General features: G+C 37.4%; 2 protein-coding genes across 3 annotated transcripts; both read right to left on the bottom strand.

Moving 5' to 3' along the window:
- Positions 1-1,795: 1,795 nt before the first annotated feature.
- On the bottom strand, positions 1,796-4,493 carry LOC147860521 (small ribosomal subunit protein eS24z-like). The gene is made up of 5 exons (XM_087325012.1): positions 4,341-4,493; positions 2,575-2,616; positions 2,320-2,490; positions 2,153-2,239; positions 1,796-2,064 (listed from the first exon to the last, which is right to left on the bottom strand). The coding sequence occupies exons 1-5, from the start codon at positions 4,413-4,415 to the stop codon at positions 2,023-2,025; spliced, it is 417 nt and encodes a 138-aa protein (XP_087181138.1). The 5' UTR covers positions 4,416-4,493; the 3' UTR covers positions 1,796-2,022.
- Positions 4,494-6,171: 1,678 nt separating this feature from the next.
- On the bottom strand, positions 6,172-13,531 carry RBR1 (retinoblastoma-related 1). 2 transcript variants are annotated; one of them, XM_087324635.1, is made up of 18 exons: positions 13,304-13,531; positions 13,040-13,150; positions 12,410-12,540; positions 12,198-12,294; positions 12,060-12,109; positions 11,430-11,631; positions 10,611-10,677; positions 10,340-10,519; positions 10,040-10,245; positions 9,072-9,948; positions 8,779-8,914; positions 8,613-8,685; positions 8,355-8,531; positions 7,940-8,044; positions 7,199-7,328; positions 7,027-7,127; positions 6,815-6,924; positions 6,172-6,709 (listed from the first exon to the last, which is right to left on the bottom strand). In XM_087324635.1, exons 1-18 carry the CDS (start codon positions 13,514-13,516, stop codon positions 6,616-6,618), a joined length of 3,060 nt encoding a protein of 1,019 aa, XP_087180761.1. In that variant the 5' UTR covers positions 13,517-13,531; the 3' UTR covers positions 6,172-6,615. The 2 variants fall into 2 exon arrangements, with proteins under 2 accessions (XP_087180761.1, XP_087180762.1); XM_087324636.1 differs by lacking the exons at positions 13,040-13,150; positions 13,304-13,531 and having other exon boundaries at positions 12,405-12,519.
- Positions 13,532-15,100: the final 1,569 nt, after the last annotated feature.

Here is a 15,100-nt window from a genome sequence, read left to right as displayed (position 1 = left end):
TGTGCCAAGGAATTGAGTGAGAGTCGGCAAAGGGTTACGATTGTTGTCTCACTTTCCACCTTAGAAGGGACGTTAATGAAACTAAAGTATGAGTTATATATTTCCGTTGATAGATTTAGTGACCCTTGACTAGGATCTATCACAATATGAGTTTCCACCTTCGGAGATGGATGGAAAAGACATTAAGATATTTTGAATATAGATAACCATTGTAATGATGTAGGCGGAATCAGATGTATCCACAAATCATTGTTGCTGAAATCTAAAATAGATGATGTTGTGCGTATGGCACTCTTTTTTCTCAACGATATGACCTTGTGGTGCATGTTTGTATAAAGTAGAGGTCATGCATGTGGCATTCCATATCTCTCAACGATATGGCCTTGTGGTTCATCTTTCTTGCTACACGTTTTCTTTAGGTATTGTCTAATATTTTCCCATGAGGAACACATCCTATGTAATTACCCAAATGTAAGATGCTCAAGCATCATACTATATAGTATAAATGATGTCCTTGAGTATTGTGTCTTAAGTCCTCCACATCCCTTAGTTTCAAATTTACATGCTTTCCGCTAAACAAACTTTCTCTTATAAACAATGACATAAAATACTCTTTGATACAATGCAAATTTATGTTTGTAAGAAGCTTGTGAGCATGTCACTACAACTTGTCTCTTTCTTAATTTACAAAATTTATTATTTTGATGTCTTTGGTATCATCTTTCATAGGTCAAGCGAATATGTTGTTTGTGCCTTTGTTTGATTTGGATGAAGTGTCAAATTAGGTGTAGATAAAAGGATGAATATATTGGATTACCATCACAACAATTTCCAAGTTTATTAGTGTGATGATCAGATTGATTTGAACCTATCGTCAAGAAAATTTGAACAATGAATTTCAACTTTGTAGTTCCTTTTCATTTGGTTTGAAATTGGGTTACTTTGGAAGAATCATGAATAACTTTGGATGCATGTAATTCTCCATGGTTCATATCTTAGAGTATCTTGGAATTACCAAAGCTCATATAAGAACTTTGTTTAGTTTGTCTTCATAAGCAACATTTAATTTTATGCAAACACCATAAAACTTGTATGTGATGATACCTTGACATAATCTACCATACTTACTGCACTATCTAATCAAACATTCATTCTGGTTAACCAATAGAATTGGTGTTGTCATACCACTTTCTTAGCTGGCTAGCAAGATCTACATTTTTCTTAGAAGTTGACATATAATAATGTTACTTTACAATTTCATTTTCAATCCAGACAATCAATTTCTAGGGTTATCACAAACCTAATGTTTTGGCAATATGCTACCATATTGAGTAAATACCATGAGACAACCCTGCTTGTGGCTGCATTTCATCTAAGAGTCAAGATCACCAGCCAAGAAATACAAATCGTCTCAAATGATTGAACTACGGTGAAGATGTTCTTCCCTTCTCAAAATTATGTGATACTATTCAACCGGATGTTTAAGCATCATGCTTACTCTTCTAAACATAGCCATGTGGTTTTCATTCTTTTAAATTCATGTCTAATGCACAGATTTTGATTATCAGTACATCCAAAATAAACTGTGAAACTTAAATCACAACACAATAAATTGAAGGTTCTGATCAGGAAGGCTATGGAGGACTGCATCTACATTGAATGCTCTTATTACAAGGAACGTAGTAAGCAATCACTAGAAGCTCAAGGCAGAGCATTAACTACCAAATGCAAACCAGTACAACAGTGCACTCGTACTAAACTTACATCATAATGAAGTATGTCATTTACTCGAATGTCACTCAAGATTGCTTACATGCTATGGAAATAACAGTTAAAAGATGACAACAGTTTGATACATCAAGATCGAAATATTGAAATTGAAGTAAAAAGAACGTACATTATAACTAAGATGCCTCTTGGCTACAAAATTTTGAGTGCATCCAAACCCATGTTTTCATGTACCTTCTGCTGTTTAAAAATATCCGTGTCCCACAAAATACAAGAAAAACAAAGCAAGATAGCTCACTTCTTTTTGCCACCCTTTTGAGCATCACCAGCTTTTGTCTGTAGTATACACAAAAACAAACAATGATTAAATTGAGTACAGATGCAAAACTAAAATTTAAAGGACTTGAGCCAAAATAGATGATACCTTCTTCACGCCTCGAATCTTCTTGGCCCTGTTCTTCCTCTCCTTCATTTGCTTTCTAGATTTCTCAACCTTTGTTGCAAGCCCATTCTATAACGATCCAAGGAAGCATTTATAAGACCATCTACTACGACCAAAGGAACCAATAAGAATATAATAGCAGAATTTACCCTAATAAGGCGGTATTTGGGTTCATATTTCTTTGCTGCCTCTAAGTTGTCATAAATAAGACCAAATCCGGTAGACTTTCCACCACCAAATTGAGTTCGGAAACCAAACACAAAGACCGTTTGTTGATCTCTAACCTCATACAGCTTTGATAACCTCTCCTTAAGCTCAGCCTTCAAAACGCAAAACTTTGAATAAGAAAAGAAAAATTATGGTCATTGTTTTTTCAAGCAAAAAATCCTTTCCTTTTCTAGCACCTTGGAAACATTTGGGCGTCCTGGATGAAGAACATCTATGACCTGTACACATAATACCATATGTTAGAAACTGAATACCTCTACAATTATAATTATACAGACTCCAGAACTACAATAAGAACATAATCCTTTAGCCTATTCGGGTCTCAGTGAGTTGCCAGCTATCTAAGAGTTACAGAAGGTCCATATTATTAACCATACTCCAAGAATTTAACAACATCATTACAACAGTTATAGACAAATGAGAAAAAGAGTTCATTTCAAAACTTCTTCATCATTACAGGAGAGTGGCAAAATTTATTTTTTTCCTTTTACCTTGTGTAAGCAAAGAAAGATGAAGATGTTTTCATCTCCCAAGCCATTCCAAATTCATATTGGGTGTAGGCTTTTCAAGGGTCAATTTTCTTAAGAATGATTGTATCTTCGTTACAAAACAAATTTCTTTTGCATTATTAACCATACTCCAAGAATTTAACATCATTACAACAATTATAGACAAATGAGAAAAAGAGTTAATTTCAAAACTTCTTCATCATTACAGGAGAGTGGCAAATTTTATTTTTTTCCTTTTACCTTGTGTAAGCAAAGAAAGATGACGATGTTTTCATCTCCCAAGCCATTCCAAATTTATATTGGGTGTAGGCTTTTCAAGGGTCAATTTTCTTAAGAATGATTGTATCTTCGTTACAAAACAAATTTCTTTTGAATTAACATTTAATTTCTTGGGAATATTCATGTGTACTAAACATGTTTGCTGACTACTGTGTCACGAATTGTATGTTTTTCTGATAACATAATGATTAACATCTTTCTGATTATTATCTGAAAACCTATTCGCGTGTAGCTGATTCTCAAAACCTTGTTTAGGGTTTGATTTCTCAATACCTTAATATGACTTAAAGCTTTTTATCTTCTGTTACAACAAAATAAAACATGTTGCATTAGAGATGTTTCGTGATTATTACATTGACGTCTCGTCAGAGACGTGCCAAATATCATATACGTAAATTATACCTAAAAACCTATCACCAAGTATTCAATTCTCAAAGCTCATCTACCATGGTTAGGTCTCTCAAAAACTTGAATTTCTCCCAAGTCTTGCTAAAAAGCTATTAGGTACTTGGATTCTCATCAGGCATTAGTTCAAAATCTGCCTAATATTCAGCTCTATAGGCATCATTTCTCCAAAATGCTTGCTAACATTGTACCAAGCATTAGCGTTTCTCAAGAACATTCTAATATAAAAACACTTTGTTCTGGGGGTGTCAACAAACTATTTCCACCAAAAGTCCTAGGAGGTCTACTAAGGTATGGTTCTTTAATACCTTGAATTTCTTTAAAACCTTACAGAAAATCTTTTAAGTATCATCTTCTCAAGAATTGTTCATTGCCAAGCGGGTAGCTGAAATCCTACCTAGCGATCACTTCTGCAATCTTGATTTCCTCAAAATGCTTGTTAACAATGTATCAAGTATTATCTTTTCTCGGGTACATTCTACCTTCAGAACATATAGATCTGGGGCAAAAAATACGTCTACCATAAGCCCTAAGAGGTCCAAACATTAAAAACGAAAGAACCCCTCTTCCTTCATTGATCAGGACCACTTCCTGGTTTTTAGCAAATTACTCCACTTTTTAAACAAACCTGGAAGTCGCCCACATTTTGCTAGTGGCCAATGATACATACAGAGGAAGCAAAAAGGGGGGAGAAGAAGAAGAAGAAGAAGAAGAAGAAGAAGAAGAAGAAGAAGAAGAAGAGAACTCACAAACTGTTTTCGAGCGAGGAGACGGTTGGTCATGAACTTGCGGGTGCGGACAGTACAGCTCTTGTTATCGGCCATGGCGACAGACAGAGCTTTCAGCAAACTCAAAGGAGATGGAGAGGGAGGCAGAGAAGGAAGGGAGGCAGAGTAGCAGAGAGAGGGAGAGAGAAGGAAACCCTTGAGAGGCACTGCTTTCACACTATGGTGGTCGGTTTCAGACTTTTCCATCAAATTACATATTGATGGCACTGCAGAACAGAAGATTAGATTATTATAGAAAGACATACTTCCTTAACCCTCTATGATCTATGTATGTATGTATGTATGTATATATGTATGTATGATCGGGGAGGGAGATCGATCGATACATCCCCCGCATGACTACTTTAACATGCAATGCCCATCGATCATATCGTCGATGCCATTGTTTTTGTTTTATCGGTCTTCTCTGGATGGATGAATGTTTCCTGATTCAAGCCCCCCCCCCCCCCCCTGTCGGGTCTCCCCGAAATGACTTAATTTCCACCATGTTCATGTGGCATAAAAATCAGTGTATTGAAAAAAATTAGGTCATATTGCTTGTTTGAAGCCGATGAGGGGTAGGGAAATAATGGGTTCTCGATGCTTCTTTATTTAGCCTTCCTTCCTTCCTTTAGAATGTGTGCCTGAAGTAAAAACCCATGTTGACATGGATTTTTCAAGATTGCAAAATGTGGGCCAAACAAACTCCTGTCCAAGGTATATTGATAGCAACCTGCATGAATAGTGTCACAACCGCCCCGTTGTGTCCGACATGGACCCAATGAAATTGAATTCTTGTATCAAATCAAAAGATGCTAGCGTTTTCTTATATTTGGTCACTATGCATCATTATATCTAATGAACAACCAAAGGAAATGTGCCACATAGAACTCAAACCGGTGGATGAAAGTCAAGTTTAAGAGCAAAAAACATGATAGAGGAGTCACTTACGAGTTGAACCTTAACAAGAGTTTTCAAGTTCAAAACCTTCTTCAAATGCAAGTTGCAACCTAAATGATGTGAATGGCTTCAATTGAGTTGTAATCTCGGTCATCCATTACCCTATTATGTCAAAAGATATCAAGGACATTGTTGTTTTCAACCAAATACTTGAGGAAAGAATAGCATACAAACTATGGTAATTTGATTTTCCTACAAGAAAGAAGAGAGAAAGGTGGTATCACCTATCAATAGTTCCAAGATATCAATTGTCTACATGTAGAATCTGGTAAATCTTATTGCACAATGGGATCTCTCTAAAATAAATATTGGCTATGTTATTATATACCATTACAATTTGACAAGCCCCACTATGTGATCATCCACCTTCTAGCAGTAGCTTTCATGCATCAACCAATTTCCTGCTCTACTATCTTTCGTTGTCTCTAATCCAGCCATAACTATTGGGCTTGATAACAAACGATTGCAACAAATCGCCATATGTTCATTACATGCGTCATGATATTATTGAACATTCTTTATCTATGTGCTTGAACATGCACAAGTAGGTATACATGCTTTGATGTATTGTATGAATGTATCACTCTATACACATCATGAAGCGTCATAAGCTCGTCTTCTAGTGTAGCTTTATTAATTCATTTTCACAAGCAAGAATTTGCAGGCAACCTCTAGACATTTTGTGAGCTTTCGTAATTGTTTCCTTGGAGATGTGAGGTTACCCACATGTTACACACATGGTAGTTCATCAATGAAACATGCATAATCCACGTGTGGCAATCCATGACCCATTCATGCCAATTGCGCAATCTAAGTTATCATCACAGAAAGTCTCATAATTGGAACAAACTAATTCAGAAAATGACATAGCTGGGACACATACCAACTGTTGGTGTTATTGATTAATTATACACTGAAACATTTTAACTTCTGATTCAACAACTCTTGAGCAGAATGTTCCAGTTCTTGGGCAGAATGTTCCAACTCAGAAAATGCTTATAAATATTCATCGGTCCATCGATTTATGGTTTCTCCGAACTTATGCCGAGCGCTGAAGTTCTGATTCTAGATGTGAATAATAGTGCTCAAAATGGTATCTTTTTAACCATAGCATGAATTTGCCATTGATTGCACTTAGCCTGAAGCTCATTTTATACAAACATACTTTTTGTGGTATAAAACTTGTTGAGGCTGCCATAATAAGCTGGCAAAAAGTGCTTATTTGGGTGGGGCTATCAGGACAAAGAATGAAGTGTGAATGTTGAGAAAACGCACAAGTAAAGACCATGTAGGCTTATTATTTGAGAACCCAATTCTGGGATATTAAGTCTTTGGCCACAACTGAATCATTGACTAGGCTTACATCAGTGAAATCCAAACTTGCCAATTTTCTGCCCAACCAAAGATAAATGCAAAAAGGTTAAATAACATGATTTTTTGCTTTTTTAAGTCATTGGAAACAAAGCTAATATAGCCAAGCAGATAAAGAACCAAACCTGTGGTTCAGCCTCTTATTGATCTCAGTTAAGTCTTTTGAAGGGCTTTGATATGCATGGGTGCTTTCACCAAAGCAAGCATACAACCGTCGAGAATGAGGAGATAATACCTACAAAAAGAACCACATTGTATGTATTAATTACTAAATGTGCTTATCTCACTTCCTCTAAATGTAATATATCTTGCAAAAGGTAAAAGCTTCTCTACTTACCTTTGAAGCTTTCAAGGGTGAAACATAGACATTATGATTTGCAGACACTTTCTTTGGTGATGCATCAGGGAGAGAGATAAATGGAGATGTTCCAGGTGCAACTAGAAATGGTTCAGAACTGTTAGCAAAGTGGAACTAGTTTACCAAACGTACAGATATCACTAACATGTACCTTTATTTTTGTCTCCATTATCATTGATGCTTGATGTGACCTTAGAACTTAGTTCAATCAAAAAGCTTTTAGCCGAAGGAATAAAAACAGAATTGTAGAACTGGATAATATCTCCAGTTTCTTGACCTTCCTGGCAAGCATACAAAAATAATCAAATGAGATATTATGAAGTAAATGCAGTAAAGGAATGCCAGAATATGGTAGGCTAGATGTGTGCATATAAAGCCAAACTATGAAGAGCTAATTTGGAATTGGGTCTTCGCATGAAAGAAATATCCAAACTTCTCTTTCACCAGTACAACAATACAGCCCAGGGTCCCACTCTGAATCAAATATCTCTTAAATAATGCTCCAAATATAGTGTCATGCTAGGGCATATAATGGGCGATATTCCTTCCTTCTATACAGATATGGACCCCATTATTGGATGCACGTGACCAAGTATTTGGCATATAATAGAAACAAGTCAGCTATATGAAGAGAATTCTCAGGTATGTGTCACCAAATACAAGTTCAATGTGAGCATGGACGAACATGTTGGAACGTGGTGATCAGTTTTCATCATGAACAATCAATAGCATGTCCATTGCAAGATACATCATCACTCTAGAGTAATGACAGATGAGCAAGATGAAATTTAACACATATATAGATGCAACACTAGTAAGCTGTTAGAAATTAGTATATAGATTGCAAAAATCATAGAGACTAACACATGGACACATAAATTTAGCAGCATACCCCTTTTGGATCAAGGAAAACGGTTCTGAATACGTAAGACTTATTTTGTGGCATTTGTCTGTATGTTTGAACAATCTCCTTGAATGTTAACTTCAGTTGCTTTACCTGTCAAAATTAACCCAAGGGTTCCAATAGTTCACTTTAGAAACAATTTTAAAAGACTTTATATCCACCTTTACAATATTTAAATAGTTCTAGATTTGGACATCAAGGGTTGTGATGGAACAGGGACATTAAAGTACATAAATAAGTAAATGAAGTTTGGAAACTGAAAATGCGAACATTTCCAATGAGACACTACACTATAACCCAATCACACACATAGATGTGCAGTACTAAACATAGCTCAATTAAATCAATGAATGTCAAGATATCTGTTATTTTAGTGTATCGAAATGTTGATAAATGTACAAACCTTGCAAACCCCATATAAACTACATAGAACTATTTGATCGATATGCCGATTGAAAAAAATATGTGTCTCCTGATGAAGTAGATGATTGAATAATTTAAAAACATCCTCCATGAGGTGAGCAGGATGCTTGAGAGCTTCTGCCAAAAGCTTGGTTCGGATAGCAGAGAGTTTCAATACCTGCACATAGAGACAAAGAATCTGTTGTAAAAACAGAGAACTCATGAAGCTTCTATATATAGTAATGGCCCCTGTAATCACCTTGTGGAAAAAAACCCCTATCACAGTTTCAGCACATGTTTCACTTCCACCAGCTGAGATTATCCTATGAGGGCTGATGCATGCACAAAGATTGATTTACGTCAAAATTGAGAATAGATAAGATTGCTGAATATAATAGGAACATCCATAGCTTATTGATAAGTACCTGGCAAATGCCGATTGGAGAGGAGGCTGTACAATTGCTTTTGTAGGGCTGAAAACTGAAAATGCAGAAGTTCTGTCTCGAATAGGAGATAAAAGCACTGACCCATTATCTATCTCTTTGTTAATCCCTCTTGTGGCTGACACAAAGCCAAAAAGAAATTATGTAAGTCTCTGTACTAATGACATGAAATTTCTATTAGAATACATATTTTGAATCATGGATATATAAATATAATCCAAGAGTTATACTTTCGTGAAAAATGCAACAAAAGCAGTAGTTGTGCATCGGCCAACCTGGTGAAGCATCTCCCTCTGTTTTCACAGACGGCAGAGGAGAGGTATTCTTTGATAATTGGAACCGAAACTTGAGAGTTTCCAGTGATGGCATGGGATCTCCCAACAAACCCAGTCTTTGAATGTCAAACCTCAAATATGGCTTTGCTACAATAAGGGAATTATACATAGAAGAACCCTTTTCCCATGCTAGCATTTCAAGAAATCTCTCTTCGATTGAGTTTAGGTGTCTTTTCAACTCTCTTGGCAATGTTTCTTCATGTCTAACAAAACTCTCAATCACCTTGCTGAGGTCGAAAGCAGTGATCCCCATTGGCTCTAAAACAGCAGGAAAAGCCATTGATACTGTTTTGTGTGTAGCCAGAACTATTTCTGCACAACAAGCAAGCATGCAACGGTGAAACCTCTCATTGGTGAGAAGAGATGACAGATTATCACTTTGAAGTCGCTCAGCCTCGGCCTTGCACATCTCATACAAAACTCTATAGTATAATTTCAATGCTTCTAGCCTTCTCTGAAGAGCCCAAGCACAGCTCAGAGAGGAAATATCATTGACACCTCCAGCACCAGAGTTTCTTGTAACCTCAACAGAAAATGCACACTCTAGTAGCAAATGTGCTCTATAAATAACTTCTTTGGTAATGTCTGTGTCACAAGACTTAAAAAAGGAAATTAATTCAATGGAAGGCTCTGCCGGTAAAGGAACGATAACAGTTCTTAACCACTTGGCTGTAGCCATACTGACAGAAACTGGAGTTGGTGGAGGCATTTTACTATTGCTTGGTTTTGGGGATGATAGAAGATGATTGTCTTCAGTTGATGCTTTCACTCTCAAAGCTATAGGCTTTGAGGGAGAAGAGATCATTTCATACTTTCTCTGCACATAAAAAAAGACGCATTTTATTGCCTAACATAGTTTACTAATTATAGTTGCGGAAAATGCAAACATTAATAGACACACAACATGCCTTTGCAGATCTTGGCCAGGAAGTCTCAGTAGACCCATTTCTACATCCTGATGTTGAATCAATGGAAAAATTGCTTTCAGGAAGAAATGATCTCTCATCTATCTCCCCTTGTCTATGATATACTTCAACGTAGTTTTTATCTAGTATGTTCAAGTAGGAAACTATATCCTGTTTCTCCATGAGTCCTTTGAAGCACATAACACCATCTTAAAAAACCATGAAGATAATTATAGATATGTCAGTAGACAGGCAGGCATTGTGACCTACGAAAAATACCCATCAAACTGAAAGAAAATTTACCTATGTCAATTCCTTCTACAGTTTGCTCTTTTTCGCTTGTTTTGAGAGAATATTTTGATTCAATGTGTGATTGTATCATAGAATTAACCCTATTTAGCATGTCTTTCACATCAGCTTCTGATGCATCATAAAGTTTGCAGAGAGATGCTACAAGGTTAACACCTCTGGGGCTGTATATAGCTGTGTGCAGGGAAAGGAAGATTAGCATGTAATCCAAAATGATGAAAAGAAAAAGGAATTCCCATACAAGAAAGATGACTCAGCTACATACAGAAAGTTGATGAATCATCCAAGGAGACCTTTCGCATACAAGCCGGCACATGAATTATCATTATAACCTGAAACATGCAGAAAACTCATCAATATAAAGTATAAACACTAAAAAAAACTACAACAAAGAGCAGAAGCAGAACAATAATTAAAAGCAAAGGAGAGGTTCACGACAACTTGGTAACACCTTGAAAAAATAGATATTAAGCACTTCTAGAATGTGCACATTTTCAGGCCATTTACATCTATATGCCATTGATTGAGCAGATGTATGGCATGCGTGCAAGTTTAACGCTAGGTTGTCTAAGCAATAAGACTAAAACAGAAATTGGAGTGAATGAATCAAAGGCCAGTACATCTATGAGTACATGTAAGGAATAGTGCATAACCATGGCTCGGTATATGTATTGTGCATAGGTCAGTACATGTATGAACAATTCATAAATCGGTCAGCATCTGTTTGAAACAATCAATCGGTATATGTGTGAACAATGTACAAACAAAGGCATAGGTCAGGGTAGATATATGAACATATAGGCCACTATATGTACGAATAATGGTCACTACACATACATATAATGGCCATTATATGCACGAACAATGCCAGTATACATATATATAACAGTCATTATATGCATGATCAATGCATATGTATAATTAAAAAATAATAATTGCATGCTTTCATATAGGTCAATACTTTACTAAATGTCTACATGGAGAAAGAAAATTCTGAATAGCGCCTCTTAGTTCTTCCTATAGGAAAGAGAAATGTTGCAACATAAAATCCAGAACATTATAAGAGATTGCGTGGAATGCTTACAAATATAGCAATGAGGCCATTTGCACAAGTCATGAGATCTACAAACTGACCAGGAGCATGCATCCTGAGGGCGAGAAAAAGCATCCACCCAAACTTCAGATACATTGTCCTCTCTGCTTCCACAAAGGAATCTAACAGGGAATTATCTTCTTGATCCTCATTGGGAGAATGGAAAAACTTGTAAAAATTCTTCTTGTAGTTTCTGCAAAATAACAAAGAAAGAAGATCAATTTTAGAATCTGCCTTGAAACAATGAAAGTAATAATAATAAGGGGAAAACACCAAAATAGACCTGGGTTTTTCTTTTTATTTCCCGAAATAACTCTACATTTCTTTTATTTCCCCAAGTGCCCTTGATCAAGCCCCAGAATGACAATTGTATTTGATATTAGAGCAATTATACAGTCAAGTGGCCACTTTTTTCTCAATTGTAAGTGCTAATTGAGCAATAATATGGTCAATTGTCCTCCTTTCACTCTCCTTCAGGGGTTGATCAAGGGCATTAGGGGAAATACCAAAATCCTCATAGCACACAGGTGGAATAAAGAAAAACTCAGGGGTATTTGGGAGTTTTGAACTGATAATAATAAATGAAAGCTCCAGTCTTTGAGAAACACATAGAGAACTCACTGGTAAAGAACTGCAAGATGCACATAGTTAGTTTGTAATTGTCTGAGTTGCTATAAGGGCAAAGGCATAAAAAATTCACATTAGTTGTGAAAATCATGTCATGATAAAGAAATCTTTGTCCCTTAAATATATCCATACCTGTTGGAATTCATCAAAAGTATCCCCATATATGGCATTTAGGACATGGCTTGATTTTGCTAGAAAATAAGATAATTCTCGAAGGAAATCCATAACTCTACAAGCAAATGAACAAAACAATCATCGTGATATGAGACGAGGAAACAAACCCTATATTGATATAAACTATTAGATTCTCTCCATCAGATGATTATGGGAAGGGATCACCTTACTCGAATTTAATTGACTTTAAAAGCTTCGTGAGAGTGAATCCACTGAAACCAACAACGGATTGAGAATGTTGACCTAGTTTGAAGGCACAGTAAATCAGACTTGCTGTCCAGCATTTGATCAAATCTTCTTCCTGCAAATTACATCTCTATGAATTCGAATATATAATTAAGAAACAAAAGAAAGTAGGTGCAGGGATTGAACAAAGTATCCTCTGCCGCAAATAATATCATCACTCATTTTCAGATAGGTTCAGGAAAACAAAGTCTGCTCTAGCAACATGGAATCTTCATGAAGTTGTATACGGAAAACTCAAAATGAACAAGACAGACCCAACATTTTATAAAATGTACTTTATTCATGCTAAGAGTCCTCGTGATTTGAAGGCCGAATTTGAAAAGAACAACACTATAGATCCACAAATTATACTCTTTCTTATGAAAATTTGAAGGCAGAGTTTGCAGAAGAAAAGGAAACAAGTCTATGGATCCAACATTTGATCGAGGTATCATCTTCCTTCTATGAATTTCAAGGTGGAATTGCAAGGAGGAAATCAGCCTATTAAATTGAAGGTATAATTCAAAAGAGAGCGAGAGAGAAGCAGAGGAAATCATAATAGGTAGAATACATACTGATCCACAACCAACAGAGCCAACACTGGTCAACATGTGATGCTTCGTCTCTGACAAAAGACGAGAAGCTTCACGAAGGATACTCTCATGGACCAGGTGGAAATTATGCACCTGCAGCAACACCGTCAGAAGAACGAGACGGATGAGAAAGAAGGAAAAGAAGAAAACTATGGCAACAGATCTTCAAATTCTTATTAGTTGTTGTTCTTCTTCTTCTTTCAGCTCCTTCTTCGAGGAAAGGAAAAAAGGAATCTGAGAGAGAACCTGAGAAAGGCGTAGAAGGAGGCGCTCTGCTTTGGCGAGCTTATCGTGGGGAGTAGAGGTACTAGCGAGAGGGGGAGGGGGGGGAGAAGCCATGGCGGAAGGTGAAGGTGAAGGTGAAGAAGAAGAATTGGGTGCAGGAGGAGGAGAGCTGGAAGCAGGGGGGGCGATGGGAGGCTCTGCTTCTGAGGGGGGCAGCGATGAAGGGAGCTCCATGGCTACAGAGGAGATGATGATGATGATGATGATGGCTACAGAGCAGAGCAGAACAGAGCAGAGAGAGAGAGAGAGAGAGAGAGAGAGAGAGATGGCTCTCATGGAGGGAAAGGCTGTGAAAAGCGCGGGAAACGGCTTCTTCCCTTTCTCTTCTGCTCCTCCACGTGGACTCCCACGTGGATCTCCACGTGGACTCCCACGTGGATCTCCACGTGGCAGCGCCCTCAGCCTTCCCCTGCTTTCTGTGCCCCAAAAAATAAAAAAAGCAAAAGACGAAAAAGAGCCCCCCCCCCCCCCCCCCACCCACCCACCTGCTCACGTGGCAGCCACCTGTACTGACGTGGCGCACACGGAGGCGCTGACGTGGCACGAAGCCATCCCCAACGTACGAACGAACTCCTCCTGGCACCCCCCCCCGGATGAGATCATCCACGTGGCCCCCCCGAAGGTGCTGACGTGGCCCCCCGTCAGCATGATGCTGATGTGGCCTCGAGCATGGAGCTGACGTGGCCCGAGCGCACGGCAATGACGTGGCACGAGAGCACTAGTTCTATATATATATACACGTCTTTATGTCGTTGGAAATCGTAACTTATATATCGATCACGAAACATGACACTCTTTAGGACTGGTAGAGCTGCTAATTTACAACCTTAACTCGAACACGATTTATGAGTTGGGTGCTATTCGGTGTCATTAGAACACGATTTGAGTTGGGTGTATATTTCGGTGTTATTAGTCTGTTTTGCCCCCTCTTAAACATTATGAATTTTCGAAATTACTCTCTCGCCGCCCATTAGTTGAAAACAAGATCACTGCCTTAAGGTAGTGCATATATATATATATATATGACGACGGTCCACGATCATTGGTAGAGATTTTTTGTTTTTTGTCGACTCCTAACCTTCTTATCCAAGGTAGAAATATATATTCTCAAGGAAGAGACGATATTGTCTTGTTTTTTTATTGGTTACTAGATACTGTAGATAGATTGGAGAGTGTAAAAGGGTAGAGCAAACATATTGCCTCATATCGGCATGTTTGTGAAGTGTTTTGTGTTTGTTTGGTTAATCTTACATGCATCCAATATGTTTATATTCCCCTAACGATGGCAAAGATGAGCCAAGAGATTATTAATGATGCATGATAGTTAATATATTCAAAGGGTGGATCCCTATCATCGAATAGTTTTGCGTAATATATATGCATATAACATGGAAATGAGCATAAAAACATCCAACGAATCCACCCAAATACATACATACACTGATTAGTCTTACAAAACAATGAATCAAACCCCCAAGCTTTTTTACATGTCACATCACAACCAATGTGAACGATGGGTGCCATAAACGACGAAATAGAGCATTGAGAATAAAAAAATCAAACCCTAGGAATATCCGCAGGTCATCTTATAATCGATGGGCTCGAACGCGAATAATGAAAGAGCTTGATTGATGATAAGAGTAACAATTAAAATTCGGTTCGATGATGGAGCGAGAGCGAGCGCCCATCAAGCAAAGCATACGCATATGTGTGTATAAATATATCATATATGTATAGACATACATGTGTGTGTATATA

Source organism: Azolla caroliniana, unplaced genomic scaffold (assembly GCF_043228905.1).
Source record: "Azolla caroliniana isolate FFs.n. ecotype wild unplaced genomic scaffold, voAzoCaro1.0.p SCAF_9, whole genome shotgun sequence".
Taxonomy (NCBI): Eukaryota; Viridiplantae; Streptophyta; class Polypodiopsida; order Salviniales; family Salviniaceae; genus Azolla; species Azolla caroliniana.
This window is presented reverse-complemented; position numbering and strand designations above follow the sequence as displayed.